Raw genomic sequence first — 13433 nt, 5'->3', positions numbered from 1 at the left:
ATTTATTAGAAACAATAATCCTGTATCAGGATGATTTTGGCTTCACGTAAAGGAAAACACAACTCAGGATGGCTTAGCAGTGAGGAAATCTAGCATCTAACCCAACTATAAGTCTAGAGATAGGCCAGTCTCCAGGGTTGGTTGATTCCTTCTCTATGCTCCACCAGTCACAGTGGGCTTCATCCTACAGCTGGTTCCCTCAGGTTTGCAAGATGACTATGAGTACCAGTAAAGATAGTATTTCCTTCCTTTTTAACATCCAGTAGGAGAAAGAGACAGGAAATCCGCAAGCATGAAATACAGATCATTCCTCCTCATCTGATTGGGAGTACTTGGTGTGCACGCCTTCTGCTGCATCACACAATTGCCAGGAGACTGCCACAGGCTGGTTGACTTAAGCCTGGGCTCCTGAGCTGTCACTAGCCAGGGACATGGGATTGCCGTGTGCTGGGCCAGCTTGGTTAAGCCTAACCCCCCTGGAGTTGGAGCTGGGTAGAGACATGAGCAGAAATGGGTTGGTTCCATTAGGAAGGACAGAGGGAGAAATGGATGCTGCGTGGGCAACCAACAATGTCTGAAGTACAACCCCTAATCTGCCTACTTTCTGAGGTACAGATTTGAAAAAGCAACATGGTTTTGACAACCATAATGATCCTTAGATTCTCGTTACCGTTTTCATAAGATTACATAAAAATGTCTTTTATCTTGAAGGTTAATTAATTCCATTCTTTGTATATTTCAGAAAATGTTAGCAAACTCAAGAAACTTGAATATTTGAATTTAGCTTTAAACAACATTGAAAAAATTGAAAATTTGGAAGGTAAGGGTTTTCTTCTTATAATTTATTGTTAATTAAACTTAGACTTCAACAGTATTGCTTAAACAATAGGTAGACTTTTCAAATTAACATTTTACATAAGTCTTAGGTTGTCAATTCTTGTTGTAAAAAGTCAAACGATAACAAGATACACAAATTCAAAAATGTAAGTCTACTTCACCCCTTCCTAACCCAGTTTCCTTCCCAGAGGCAGTGGTATTAACGCTTTGGTGTATAGAAGGTAGTTTTGTTACATTTTGCTTTGTATCAATGGGATCATACTATGAATATTGTTTTCAAAATGAATTTCTTCCATAAAATTACCTTGTTCTTCTGATCCAGGAAGGATGGGGAAGGCTGTCTAATGGAATGATTGTAGACTGAGTTATCCAACTGTTGTTCTGCAGATGGACAATTGGGTGGTTTCTATATTTTGCTATAATAAGCATGGCTGCAATGAGCATCCTAATACGTTTCACTCTGTGTACATGTGTAAATATTTTTCTAGGATAGATACTTAGCAATGGAATTCCTGGGTTTAAATATGCATATTTTGGAAAATATTGCCAATTTGTTCTCCGAAAAGGTTGTATTGATATATACTTGTACCTATGGTCCACGTGAATACCCATTTTCCTCCAACTTCACTAGCGCTTTTTATAAGCAATCTTTTTCTGAAGATTAGAAGACATTGTTCTCTAGTAATTTTTAAAATTTGCTCTTCACTTATTATTACTGATCTTCCATATAACTTTTCAGATGTTTATTGAATATTTTTTTCTTACGTGAATAACTACTTCATATCTCTTGGCCATTTTTCTACTCATTTTTCTTCATGTGCTCTTGTGCATTCCAGATATTAATACCTTGTTATACATGTTATAAATCTTTTCTCTTGAGTGTACTACTTTTATTTCAGTCATGATGCTGGTATTGTTCAGAAGTCTTACTTCTGAAATGAATATACTCCAATTTATCAATCTTTTTCTTTATGGATTCTTTATGGTTTCTGGATACAAATATAGTCCATATAAGTTCTAATTTTAATAATTTTATTCTTTACATTTAATCTCTCTAATGTGCTTCAAATTTAACATGTAAATGTTCCTGAATGGAAATATTTGGACAATTTAGTATTTTGAAAATTGAAATATAATTTACGTATTATAAACTTACATACACCATTTTAAAATACACGATTCACAGGTTTTTAGTATATTTGCAAGGTTGTGCATCCATCATCACTATTTAATTCCAGAACATTTTCATCACCTTAAAAGAAACCCCCATATCCATTAGCATTCATTCCCCATTCACCTCTTACCCTAGCCCCTAACAACCCCTAATCTACTTTCTGTCTCCATAGATTTTCCCATTCTGAACATGTAATATAGATGGAATCAAACAATACATGGTCGTCTGTTCTGACTTTTTTTTTTTTTTTTTTTTTACGGTATGCGGGCCTCTCACTGTTGTGGCCTCTCCCGTTGCGGAGCATAGGCTCCAGACGCGCAGGCGCAGCGGCCATGGCGCACGGGCCCAGCCGCTCCGCGGCATGTGGGATCCTCCCGGACCGGGGCACGAACCCGTGTCCCCTGCATCGGCAGGCGGACTCTCAACCACTGCGCCACCAGGGAAGCCCCTGTTCTGACTTCTTAGTCTAATGTGTTCAGGGTTCATCCATGTTGTAGGATGCATCAGTACTTAATCCTTTTTAGGGCTGAATAATATTCCATCGTATGGATACACCTCATTTTGTTTATTCATTTATTAGTTGATGGGTATTTGAGTTGAGTCCACTTTTTGGTTACTATGAATAAAGCTGCTGTGAACATTAATGTACAAGTTTTTGCATAAACATCTGTTTTCAGTTAACTTAGTGCACCTAGGTATGGAATTGATGGGTCCTGTGATAACTGGAATTGATGGGTCCTGTGATAACTGTACGTCTCACTGTTCTCAGGAACTGCTTTGGCAGCGGCACCAGCTTGCATTCCCACCAGCCGTTTACGAGGGCTCCCATTTCTCCACATCCTTGCCAGCAGTTGTCATTTTCAGTTTTCATGTATTTATTTATCTTTATAGTGGCCATCCTATAGTGAGTGTGAAGTGGTATATCATTGTGGTCCTGATTTGCATTCGCCTAATGACTAATAAGTTTGGGCATTTTTTTATGTGCTTATTGGCCATTTGTATATCTTCTTTGGAGAAATCTTCTTTATTCAAAATCTTTGCCCATTTTCTAACTGGGTTATCTGTTGTTTGACTGCTGAACTGTAAGACTTATTTCTTTATTTTGAACGCTAGAATCCGATCAGATAAATGATTTGTAGATGTATTCTCCCATTTTGAGGGTTTTCTTGTCAGCTTCCTTGTTGGTGTCCTTCAGAGCACAATTTTTTCTTAAACAACTTCACTGAGGTACAATTGATGCACAGAAGCCTGCACACATTGACTACGTACAACTCGTTGAGTTTGGACATATGCACACACGTGAAACCATCACCGCGATTAAAACCTCGTTGTCTTGTTATTCTGGGAGGTTTCCTATTTTACTTTGCAGGCTTCTATTCTGTGCTGTTATTTTTGTTCAAAATGTCTAATAACACTTGGTGTCTGTTGATAACCACAAAGAATTTGGTTGATTAGGTGGCTGTGTGGCCTTATTCTGCAGTTGTGAGGTGGTGTTTCCACATCCAGCCTCTGGCCTGGCTGGCAGGGCCACTGTGGGCTCTGTGTGGGTGGGCAGGGGCTTGGGGCAGAGGCAGGCAAGCTCCTCTCCCCACCCCACTCCCATCTTCCAAGAGCTAAAATTAGGAGGACATTATTTAAGTCCTGTTGGATTTTAGCCTATTTGTCTCCTAGTGTAGACATCGGTATTTCAGGGGCCATCAAGGTCATGTATCAATAAGGGCATAAATATTCATCATACATTTTTAATGTTCATCCTCAAAACCTGAAATGTCATCACTGTCAAAGCCCCCAAACCATCATCAGTGCTGGAACTGAGACGGTTCTTTCCATTATTGGCATTTTTCTGCATTAGAAATGGAGCCTTTGCTCTTTCCCAGCTACCACTCTCCAGCCCTGTTACCATATCCACATGTGAACAAATGAAATAACAAAATTTGCACTACCGCTTCCCTGGTGACACAGTGGTTAAGAATCCGCCCGCCAATGCCGGGAACACGGGTTCGAGCCCTGGTCTGGGAAGATCCCAGATGCTGCGGAGCAACTAAGCCCGTGCACCACAACTACTGAGCCTGTGCTCTGGAGCCCGTGAGCCACAACTACTGAGCCCACATGCCACAGCTACTGAAGCCCACGCGCCTAGAGCCCATGCTCGGCAGCAAGAGAAGCCACTGCAAAGAGAAGCCTGCGCATCGCAGGGAAGACCCAACGCAGCCAAAAATAAATAAATTAAAAAAGAAAACTTAAAAAAAATTGCTCTATATCTATGTTTTTTAGTAGTGAAATATCTATCTATAATGTCAGAGAAATAATTAAAACTCTCATTCTCAGTTGGCTTGTTATTTTCATTAAGAAAGCAGTATCTGAAAGGATGTGGAGTTCTGTTTTTGCGGTATGTGTCGGCCACCAACCACTAGAGGACAGTATTGTCACTATCGTCTTTTTGAGCTTTGAGAACTTGGTCCACAGTGGACACTTCTTCCTTTTGGTCCTCTGCCTTCCAGCTCTAATACGGATGCACCGGGCTCAGGGTTGTCTGAGGATATGTTTGGGGAGATGGGCAGTAGGGAGGGATGGGTGTCTTATCTTTTGGCAAATATGCACTTGTTGTTTAATTTTAAATGTTTGAGGAAGAGAGGAGGAAGTTGGATATATATATACTCAGCTCACATACTTGAGTAAATCTCAGTATAATTTAAAACGTAAGTTGGATTTTTCTTTGTTTGTTTTGCTGCATGGCAAAACATAACTGTATCCTTCTTTTTCTTTTTTCCTTGTTGTGAATTCACCAAGATTTTTTTCCATCCCACCCCTCCTCTCCCACCCTTAAAACCTGGAAGGAGAGATGGGGTTTCTATTAGTGTCAACTCTCCCTCTTGGGAAATCAGCATGTTGGTTTCAGTGACCTTTAGACCCCCGTGGGCCACTGAGCTCGAGCTTCACAGAACAGGGGCTGAAGGGTGGGACTCAGTTGAAGGAGGGAGGTTTTCTCAAGCCTGTCTAGTTCAGCAAGAATAGTTCTTTCAAATGGCAGATGTGGTTTAATTTCTTATGTGTAGGCCTAGTAGAAGAAAAATTAAGATTCATCACTTTGAAAAATGTAATGAACATTTGGAGGGTTCTGCATCTACAAAATTACAGCAAAATCCAAAAATTATATGAATTTTTGAGCTTGTTGGAGTCTTTCAAATGTCAGTCTTTTCTCATATGGAAGAAAAACATAATTAAAATATCTCTCAGAGTCTCCCAAAGTCGACTTAAGAAATACCAGGTAACCTGTATCTTAAGTCAGACTACCCCAAATATATCTTTACACTTCATAAAATCCATCTAACATTTTTTTTTGGCCATTGTAAAACAGACATACAGGCACAGAGATATAAACTTAATTATATTTATATGTCTAGTTTCATATTCATTCTTCATATAGTGGCTTAGTTCATTCACATCACTATGCTTTAATGACTGAATTATCAAATATGTTGATGTGCTTTAAATAACTCCTTATTGTTTGGTGCTTGAAGTGTTTTTAATTATGTTTGCTCTTGTGAATAGAACTGTTCTGAACAGCTTTGTACAAATTACCTGTTTCCAGTTGAGGTATTTGATTGGGACCTTTTCCTCCCCAATGAAATTCTGGATCAAGAGAAAAAAAAAAAACACTTAAGAGCCTATTTTGTGTATTGACAAATTGAATGCTGAAAATATATATATATTTTTTTTTAATCTCATAACCTTTCCAACATATTTAAAATTTATTTTTGAAGATATGAAGTTTCTGAATTTCCTTCACCTGTGTAGCTGAGTCTGGAATATTATAAAAGTATTTATTTGTTCTTGTGCATTTTGGTTATTCGGCTTTTCAATAATTCATATTTTACCATAGTAACGCAATAGACAGTCTCAAAAGTCAAAGTGATATCTATACTCGTGTTGAAGAACATACCTCTTGTCAATGCCGCCAGACCCCCCAGTCCTGCCCCCTAGAGGCGACCGCCATCCACTCCCCTTCCTTCTTCTGCTGCATGTTTCCAAGTAACCTGCTTACACCAGGCGTCCTCTACTCTCTCATTTTAGGCATCGTCTATTGACCTCCTACGTGGCAGGTGCAGATTTTGTTCTCACTCGCTGCCCCCGAGGTTCTTTATCCCTGTCTATCCGCCTTGCTTATGTTTTCGAGTCACATAACGGGATATCATAATGAGACACGGGATATGGGCCCATCTATGGTGACTGGTGTTTTGAATGAACGCTTTGTTGGGGGGAGTGGTCACGCTCACGTGCCTGCTGACCCACGTCTAACCTCTGGCCTTTCTTGCTCCCCCTTTCTCCTCCCACCAGAGGATGGCTGGTCTGGCTCTCTCCATCCATGTAGGAATTGCAGGCCTCAGCTCACCCCTCACAAGGGTATGACTACAACCGCTTGTGCTTAGAGACGCAACACTGTGTCCCACAGAGCTTTAGCGTGAGAGTTTTGCGGTGATGGTCATGGTCATGGTCATGATGATACGTTAGTAATAAACAGCTGACCTCGGCAAAGAGAACTTCTAGTGCACAGGTTCAGAGAGGCTTTTCAGCTGGGCAGACCTGGGATTCGGTTCCCGTCCCCACTTGGTAGCTTTGTTGAACTTTGTTCATTTTTTAGCTTATTTGCCTCACAGTTCCAGTTATCTATTGCAGTGAAAAAAAAACAACACCCCAGGACTCAGTGCCTTGAAACAGCTTTCTTTCGCCACCCAGTTTTGTGGGTGAGGAACTCAGCAAGAGTTTGGCTGGGACGTTCCTCTCTGACCCAGGGCATTAGGCTTCTTTACTGTCTTTTCAGCCAGCTTGAGCTCTGACACCGCTCCGCGCGGCCCGTCCATGGCTCACACTCCTTGCCCTGCTTGATCTCCGTGCCCAACCCTAGGTGGGCCCCTCCGCGGGCGCCTTCTTCCCCTGGCTTACGCTCTCAATCCCCACGCTAGCCCTCGTTAGGGTATCCACCTCGCCCTCCTCGAGCTCTGACACCTTGCTCATGGCGCTGCTCCCCTGCGGACCCCTCTTCACTCTACTTGGTCTCCGATGCCTCTTGCTGGGTGTCATGTGAGGACACCCTCCCTACCTTCCTTGGGCTCTGATTCCTCAAGTCAGGCTGCCCTTCCTTGTTGGTACCATCCTGTCTGCACTGACACCCCATGGCTGGCTGTCTTTGGTGTGGATGCTCTTTTCATCCTGCCCAGGTTCCTACCCACCATCCCTCTCTGCAGGGATGCCTTCCTCACTGGGCTTGGGCTCCTGCCCTCGTGCCAGACCACCTGCACCTGGGATGCCCCTCACTGCTGGGGCCCCGGCTTCCAGCACAGGGCAGCCCTCTGCACACCGTCCTCATCCTGTGTGGGCTCCACCACTCTGCTCTGGACCAACGTAGCTATCGCTCGCCTCTCTACTCCTCCTTTACTTTGCGTCCCTGATGGCTTTAGGAATTAGTTGTTCTGAAAGGAAGGGAAGAGAAGGAAAGGGAAGGGAAAGGAAAGAGCGGGGAGGAGGAGCAACCACCTTGACAAACCTTTTCTTTCTCTCTCCCTTCCTTTTGTCCGTCTTTCCTTCCTTCCTTCTTTCCTATGTTCTCAAAATAGGGAGACGAGTTAGGAGATACACCATATTGCATGCAAAAGGTGACAGGAACCTGAACTGGAATACTGGTAATAGGATTATAGTGGACAAGAAGTATGTAAAAAGAAGTTAGGACTTAAGATCTGCATGGCTTGATGACTGATGACATGAAGGGACTAAGAGGATAGTTTAGGTTAACTTCCTAGTTAACCCTGACTTGACTCTTGGTGTTGAATCACATCTGATACCAAAATGGTGATGACGTCGATGGAGTTTAGATGTAAAGAAGGCAGAAAAGCTGTCTTGAGGAGTACAGAGTGAGAGAAAATATGGAGACTTCAGTCTGGACATGTTGAATGTGGTATGTCTTGCGGGCATGTAGAAACAGGAGTGTGATGTTCAGTTGGGTGGTCAGACATGGGGTTATTGTTTGGGAGTCATCAGAATCTGGGGTTAGTAAAACCAGTGGGCATGACTACTGTTATCAAGACCATAAGGAAAGGAAATATTGGGTCAAGGATGGAAATCTCCATCACATTGATGGGGTGGAAAAGCCTGCAAAAGAGATCAAGAGGAATAGACTTCATTGCAAAGGAGGACAAGGAAAGAGTAGCATCAGAGTTTCAAGACAGTTGAGAGATTTAAGAGACAGTCCATGGTCGATTGTGCCACATGCAGCAGACTCTTCTAGTGACATGGTGCATTGAAGAGGCTCCATTAGATTTGTCAACATGATGCAGTCACGCCAGATAGTGACCAAATCTAAATGTGAACAGCCCAGAGCTTATGGATACGGGCAGGAAAATGATTTCCTTTGGCTGGAGGGACTAAGGGGTTGAAAGTAAGGGGAGGACTTCCCTGGTGGCGCAGTGGTTGAGAGTCCGCCTGCCGATGCAGGGGACGCGGGTTCGTGCCCCAGTCCGGGAGGATCCCACATGCTGCGGAGTGGCTGGGCCCGTGAGCCATGGCCACTGAGCCTGCACGTCTGGAGCTTGTGATCCGCAATGGGAGAGGCCAAAACAGTGAGAGACCCGTGTACCGCAAAAATAAATAAATAAATAAATAAAAAAGAAAGAAAGTAAGGGGAGACACAGATAGAAAAGTGAGTCAAGACTAAGCCTCTCTGAGGTTTCTGAAAAACCACTTCTTGGTAAGCAGTGCAGTTAATCAACAGACTTAAAATATTGCAACTGTTATTTCTATGATGTGTTATTGTACACATTTTACTGCCTGTGTGATTTTTCTGGCTTTTTTTTCTTTTCATTTCTCTCAGCAGGATGCGAAGGGCTGACAAAGCTTGACTTGACGGTAAATTTCATTGGTGAGCTGAGCAGTGTGAAAACCCTTCAACACAACATCCACCTGAAGGAGCTCTTCCTCATGGGAAACCCCTGCGCTGACTTTGACGGCTACAGACAGTTCGTGGTGGCAGCTCTGCAACAACTAAAGGTATGCTTTTTTTTCAGTGATACAAAGTTCTCAGAAAAATGAAAACAAGCAACTGCAGTGATTCCTGATTTATTCACAGCATTTTCAGAGAATGTGTTGTTTTAGAGGATGGAATATTCCAGAAAATCAAAACCGAGTCTGTGGCTCACTGAACCTTTGAAGTTGTTTTAATATTATAGCTTTAATAAACCTTTGAAAAATAAATTGCATGCTTTTCTCCTTTCTCATTCAGAACACACACAGTTTAATTGAACTTTCTTGGTGAGTTCAAGTCATTGTTACAAAGAGCGTTCCTTATTACTAGTAGCAAACCAAAAGTTTAGGGCTTTTGAGGTGGCGACAGCTATATACCTTTGTATTTCACAGTCTTAAACTACTGTGCTTTTTAAAGTATTATTTCTTACTATTGCTTTCTATTAACTCATTCGCTATGTTAGTAATTCTCAAACTCTGGTATGCTTTGGAGTACTTAGATGGGGTTCGCTGGGCCCCTCCCCCAGAGTTTCTGATTCAGTAGGTCTGATGGGCACCCAAGAATTTGTATTTCTAACAGGTTTTCAGGTGATGCTGTTGCTACCGGTCCAGGGACCTCATTTGAGAACCACTGCTCTGTGTGTTAATTTCTTATGCCAAATCTCCCCATATTCGATACTTTTGGTACTGGGAAACAACACATGGTTTCTAGAGAAATCATACACCTGAGAATATTTAAGTAGTAATATTAAAGTCCATGTAATTCCAAGAGTTCCTGACCTGCATGTGTTGGTTTGAAACCTCGGGAGCTTCCCAGGTGAAATCTGAAACTGGCCCCCATGCACGGAGGGCAAGGAGAGACCAAAGAAAGAGGCAGGACTCCAGATGCGTAGGTGGCAGGTTTAATAAGCAAGAAAACCTACTTACCAAGCTTGTTTTGGGCAACAGGATGAGTAGATCTCTGCGCCTGCCTGCCATAATCTTACAGGTTTATAGAGAGGCCTTAACTGGGTTCAGTCACGTACACCGTCCAGAGGGTCTCAACAGAGCCTTACTGTCTCAAGGCTGCACCCTTGGAACCGCTCCTAGTGTGGGAGCAGCGGGCAGAAGGTACATTCCAAGGACAGGGGAGGGGGTGAGGAGCCTGTGATTGGCCAGGTCCAGTCGCAGGCCATCCAGCGGTCACGTCCTCTTGGTGTCCCTCCAGCAGCAGGGACAGCATTTTACTTCTGCAGAGAGAATGCATGGAGGCCCTGGCTTTCTAACAGTCCTTTTCCTCTATCCTCAGAGGACATTTGTTTTTAGACTGCTGTGTTCTGTGTAGTCAAAATTGCTGGATTGATAGAACACATTTCTTCTAATGTAAAGTTTCTTTGATTAAGAGAAGGAGTGATTCAGGTAATTGAATCTAGAATATATATGTAGAATGAATGATGAGGTAGATCAAACATAACCCAGGCTGATCATCATTGTACAATGACTTCCTAAAAAAATGAACTGATGAGAACCAGAATTTCAGAGAAAATGGATGCTGTGAACCATCTCCCTGGAAGGGTGCAGGGACTGTCATCACAGCTGGGCCCCCTGTCAACTCTGCAGTGCCTGGGCTAGGGGTATGTGAGAGCCATCAGACAGGTGCCTGAAGCATGGGCCAGGGTTGTTCCAGGTGCTTTGGACACAGCATCTCTGATACTCCCGGCCTCTTGCAGGGAGATGATTAGGTGCATTCTGAGATGAGGGAGCCAGGCCTTGGAAAGCTGATGCTGCTTGTTTAAGGTGACACACCTGGCAAGTGACCCTTGTGGGATTTGAACCTAATAGCCCACCTTTCACACCATAACCACACTCACTGCTTCTGTCTGGGTTAATGTACAGGCTTCAGGTCCAGTCTTTCCTTTCAGAAAGACTGTTCTGAATAAGCTGTTACAACAGGCAACAGCCTCCCTTTGAAATATAGTATTCATAAATGTGTTTACTAGTATTTAAAAACAGCTTGATAAATTTTAGGGTCTTAGTTACCATTCCATTGAAAGTTTGTGACCTACTTGACAGGAGTTGCACTAACAGATGTATTATTTTCCTAGGGCTGCCATAACAAAGTTCTGCAAACGGGGTGGCTTGAACATCAGGAATTTATCTCATTGTTCTGGACACTAGAAGTTCTAGATCAAGGTGTGGGTTGGTTGCTTCTGAGTCTGTGAGGCAGCATCTGTTCCATGCCTTTCTCCCAGCTTCTGGTGGGTCCTGGCAAGCTTTGACTTTCTTTGGCTTGTGGAAGCGTCACTCCCATCTTTTTTTAAGGACACCAGTCCTGTTGGATTAGGGGCCCACGCTACTGCAGAATAATCTCATCTTAACTGATTACATCGGCAGGGACCCTATTTCCAAATAAGGTTACATTCTGAGGTACCGGGGGTCAGGACTTCAACATAACTTTTTTTGGGGGAAACACAATTTAACTCATAACAACAGAGTAGTTATTTAGACAGACATGCACAAGACATGTGAGGAGATTCAGCCCTTTTCAACTATCCTCTTCCTAGTGTCTGAGCCACTCCAGGTGGTAAGTAGGCACTGTAGCCTAGTGGGAAAAGTTTTGTAGCAGACAAACCAGGATAGGACTCATGTCTCTGCTACCCGTGAGTTGCATGCCTCATTTTTCTAATCTATAATGGATTAATAATTCCTACTTTAAAGAAGTTCTCTGAGCCCTCAATAAATCTTAGTTTCTCTTTCTCTTCTTTGCTGAAGCACACGTGCAATTATTATCAAGAAACGTAGACACTCTGCCTCTGTGTTGCAAGAACTCTAAGTGAATAAAGATCAAGGAATACTGCAATGCACAGCCTAAAACTTAATCTCTCAGTTCATCAGCCCTTCTGAATTCAGCTGTGATTTTGGACTGAAGAAAACTTAGGCCAATTTTGAAAACTACCTAACAAAAGTCTTCAAAAACCTGAGATCCAATAAGAAGGCCCCGAGAACAGGTGCTGGCATACATGTGACAGCATCTCAAATTTGTCATCAGTTCCCAGTATGAGGTCTTCTGCTTCCTGCCTGTATTGGTGACAAGGGGTTTATTGGTCATAATCTTTTAGAAACAGTAGGTCTAAATTATATCAATGTTTATTTAACCCAAGTATAAGGAAATATATATATATGTTATATATAATACTATATATGTATATATATAAAGTTAATACTTAAATCCTTACATCCTAGATACAGGTAAGAGAATATATCACCTTCTTCACAATGTTCATCAAAATTCCAGTGAAAGAAATTATATTTATCCAGAATTTTCCAAATTGTTTTTTTTTTTTTTTTTTTTTTGGCCGCTCTGTGCAGCATGTGGGATCTTAGTTCCTTGACCAGGGATCGAACCTGCGCCCCCTGCAGTGGAAGTTCAGAGTCTTAACCACAGTCCCAGAATTGCTTAGATCTTAACCCTAGCTTAAATGAAGTTAATTACCAAAAAAAAAAAAAAAAAAGGCTAAGTACTTAGACCACAATTACTTACCTCCTTAAATAATAGGTTTTATTGAATTCTATTTTATCATTATGGCCTCACCTTTCACTGAAGGATCTTAGAAGAGACAGCTTTGTGAAGACTGTTATGTATGGACTTGTTACTACAGAAACAATGCGTGACATCTCTCAAGATCTCCACTAAGAAACTCTACTTTAGAAATATGTTTTAGAACTAAGTATTAGAGAGAAGCTAGAAACGAGTATATTTTTTCAGTAAAGAAAGCAAAAATCGCTTCACCGATGATGTTTTTCTGTTTTACTTTGGCCGCCAGCAAGCTCAGAGCCAATTCTGCCGCCCATCTACAGCAGCCATATGAGTTCTTATGACCAAAACCTACTTTTATTTTTTTTCCAAATAGCGACATTATAATTTTGATTTTTAATTAACTGCTCCTGACAATTTTTATTTTTTATTATTTTTTAATTTATTTATTTTATTATTTTATTTTATTTATTTATTTTTGGCTGCGTTGGGTCTTTGTTGCTGCACGCAGGCTTTTCTCTAGCTGCGGCGAGTGGAGGCTACTCTTCGCTGTGGTGTGCGTGCTTCTCATTGCGGTGGCTTCTCTTGTTGTGGAGCACGGGCTGTAGGCACATGGGCTTCAGTAGTTGTGGCTCGTGGGCTCTAGAGCACAGACTCAGTAGTTGTGGCGCACGGGCTTAGTTGCTCCGCGGCATGTGGGATCTTACAGGACCAGGGCTTGAACCCGTGTCCCCTGCGTTGGCAGGTGGATTCTTAACCACTGCACCACCAGGGAATTTTTAAAATTCATATTTAACTCCATCTTTGTGTGTTTTGTATTTGTTTGTGTTAGTTTCCTTTTGCTGTGGTAATGAATGACCACAAACTCAGTGGTTTAAAACAACACAAATATAT

General features: G+C 42.2%; 1 protein-coding gene across 6 annotated transcripts in view; it reads left to right on the top strand.

The window, feature by feature from the left end:
• Positions 1 to 13433, top strand: part of DNAAF11 (dynein axonemal assembly factor 11) — an 80058-nt gene that overhangs the window by 13837 nt on the left and 52788 nt on the right. For 4 of the 6 annotated variants that reach the window (XR_009559657.1, XR_009559658.1, XM_060287616.1 and 1 more), the window contains exons 3-4: positions 743 to 820; positions 8877 to 9052. Coding sequence is in view for 4 of the 6 variants with exons in the window: in XM_060287616.1 (XP_060143599.1) it covers positions 743 to 820; positions 8877 to 9052 (254 nt within the window). In the remaining 2 variants the exon portion in view is untranslated. The remainder of the gene's footprint in view (positions 1 to 742; positions 821 to 8876; positions 9053 to 13433) is intronic. The other 2 variants (XM_060287617.1, XM_060287615.1) reach the window with 1 other exon arrangement.

Source organism: Globicephala melas, chromosome 17 (genome assembly GCF_963455315.2).
Source record: "Globicephala melas chromosome 17, mGloMel1.2, whole genome shotgun sequence".
In the NCBI taxonomy this organism is placed as follows: Eukaryota; Metazoa; Chordata; class Mammalia; order Artiodactyla; family Delphinidae; genus Globicephala; species Globicephala melas.
The sequence above is the reverse complement of the archived record's forward strand: the minus strand, read 5'-3'. Positions and strand labels throughout refer to the sequence as shown.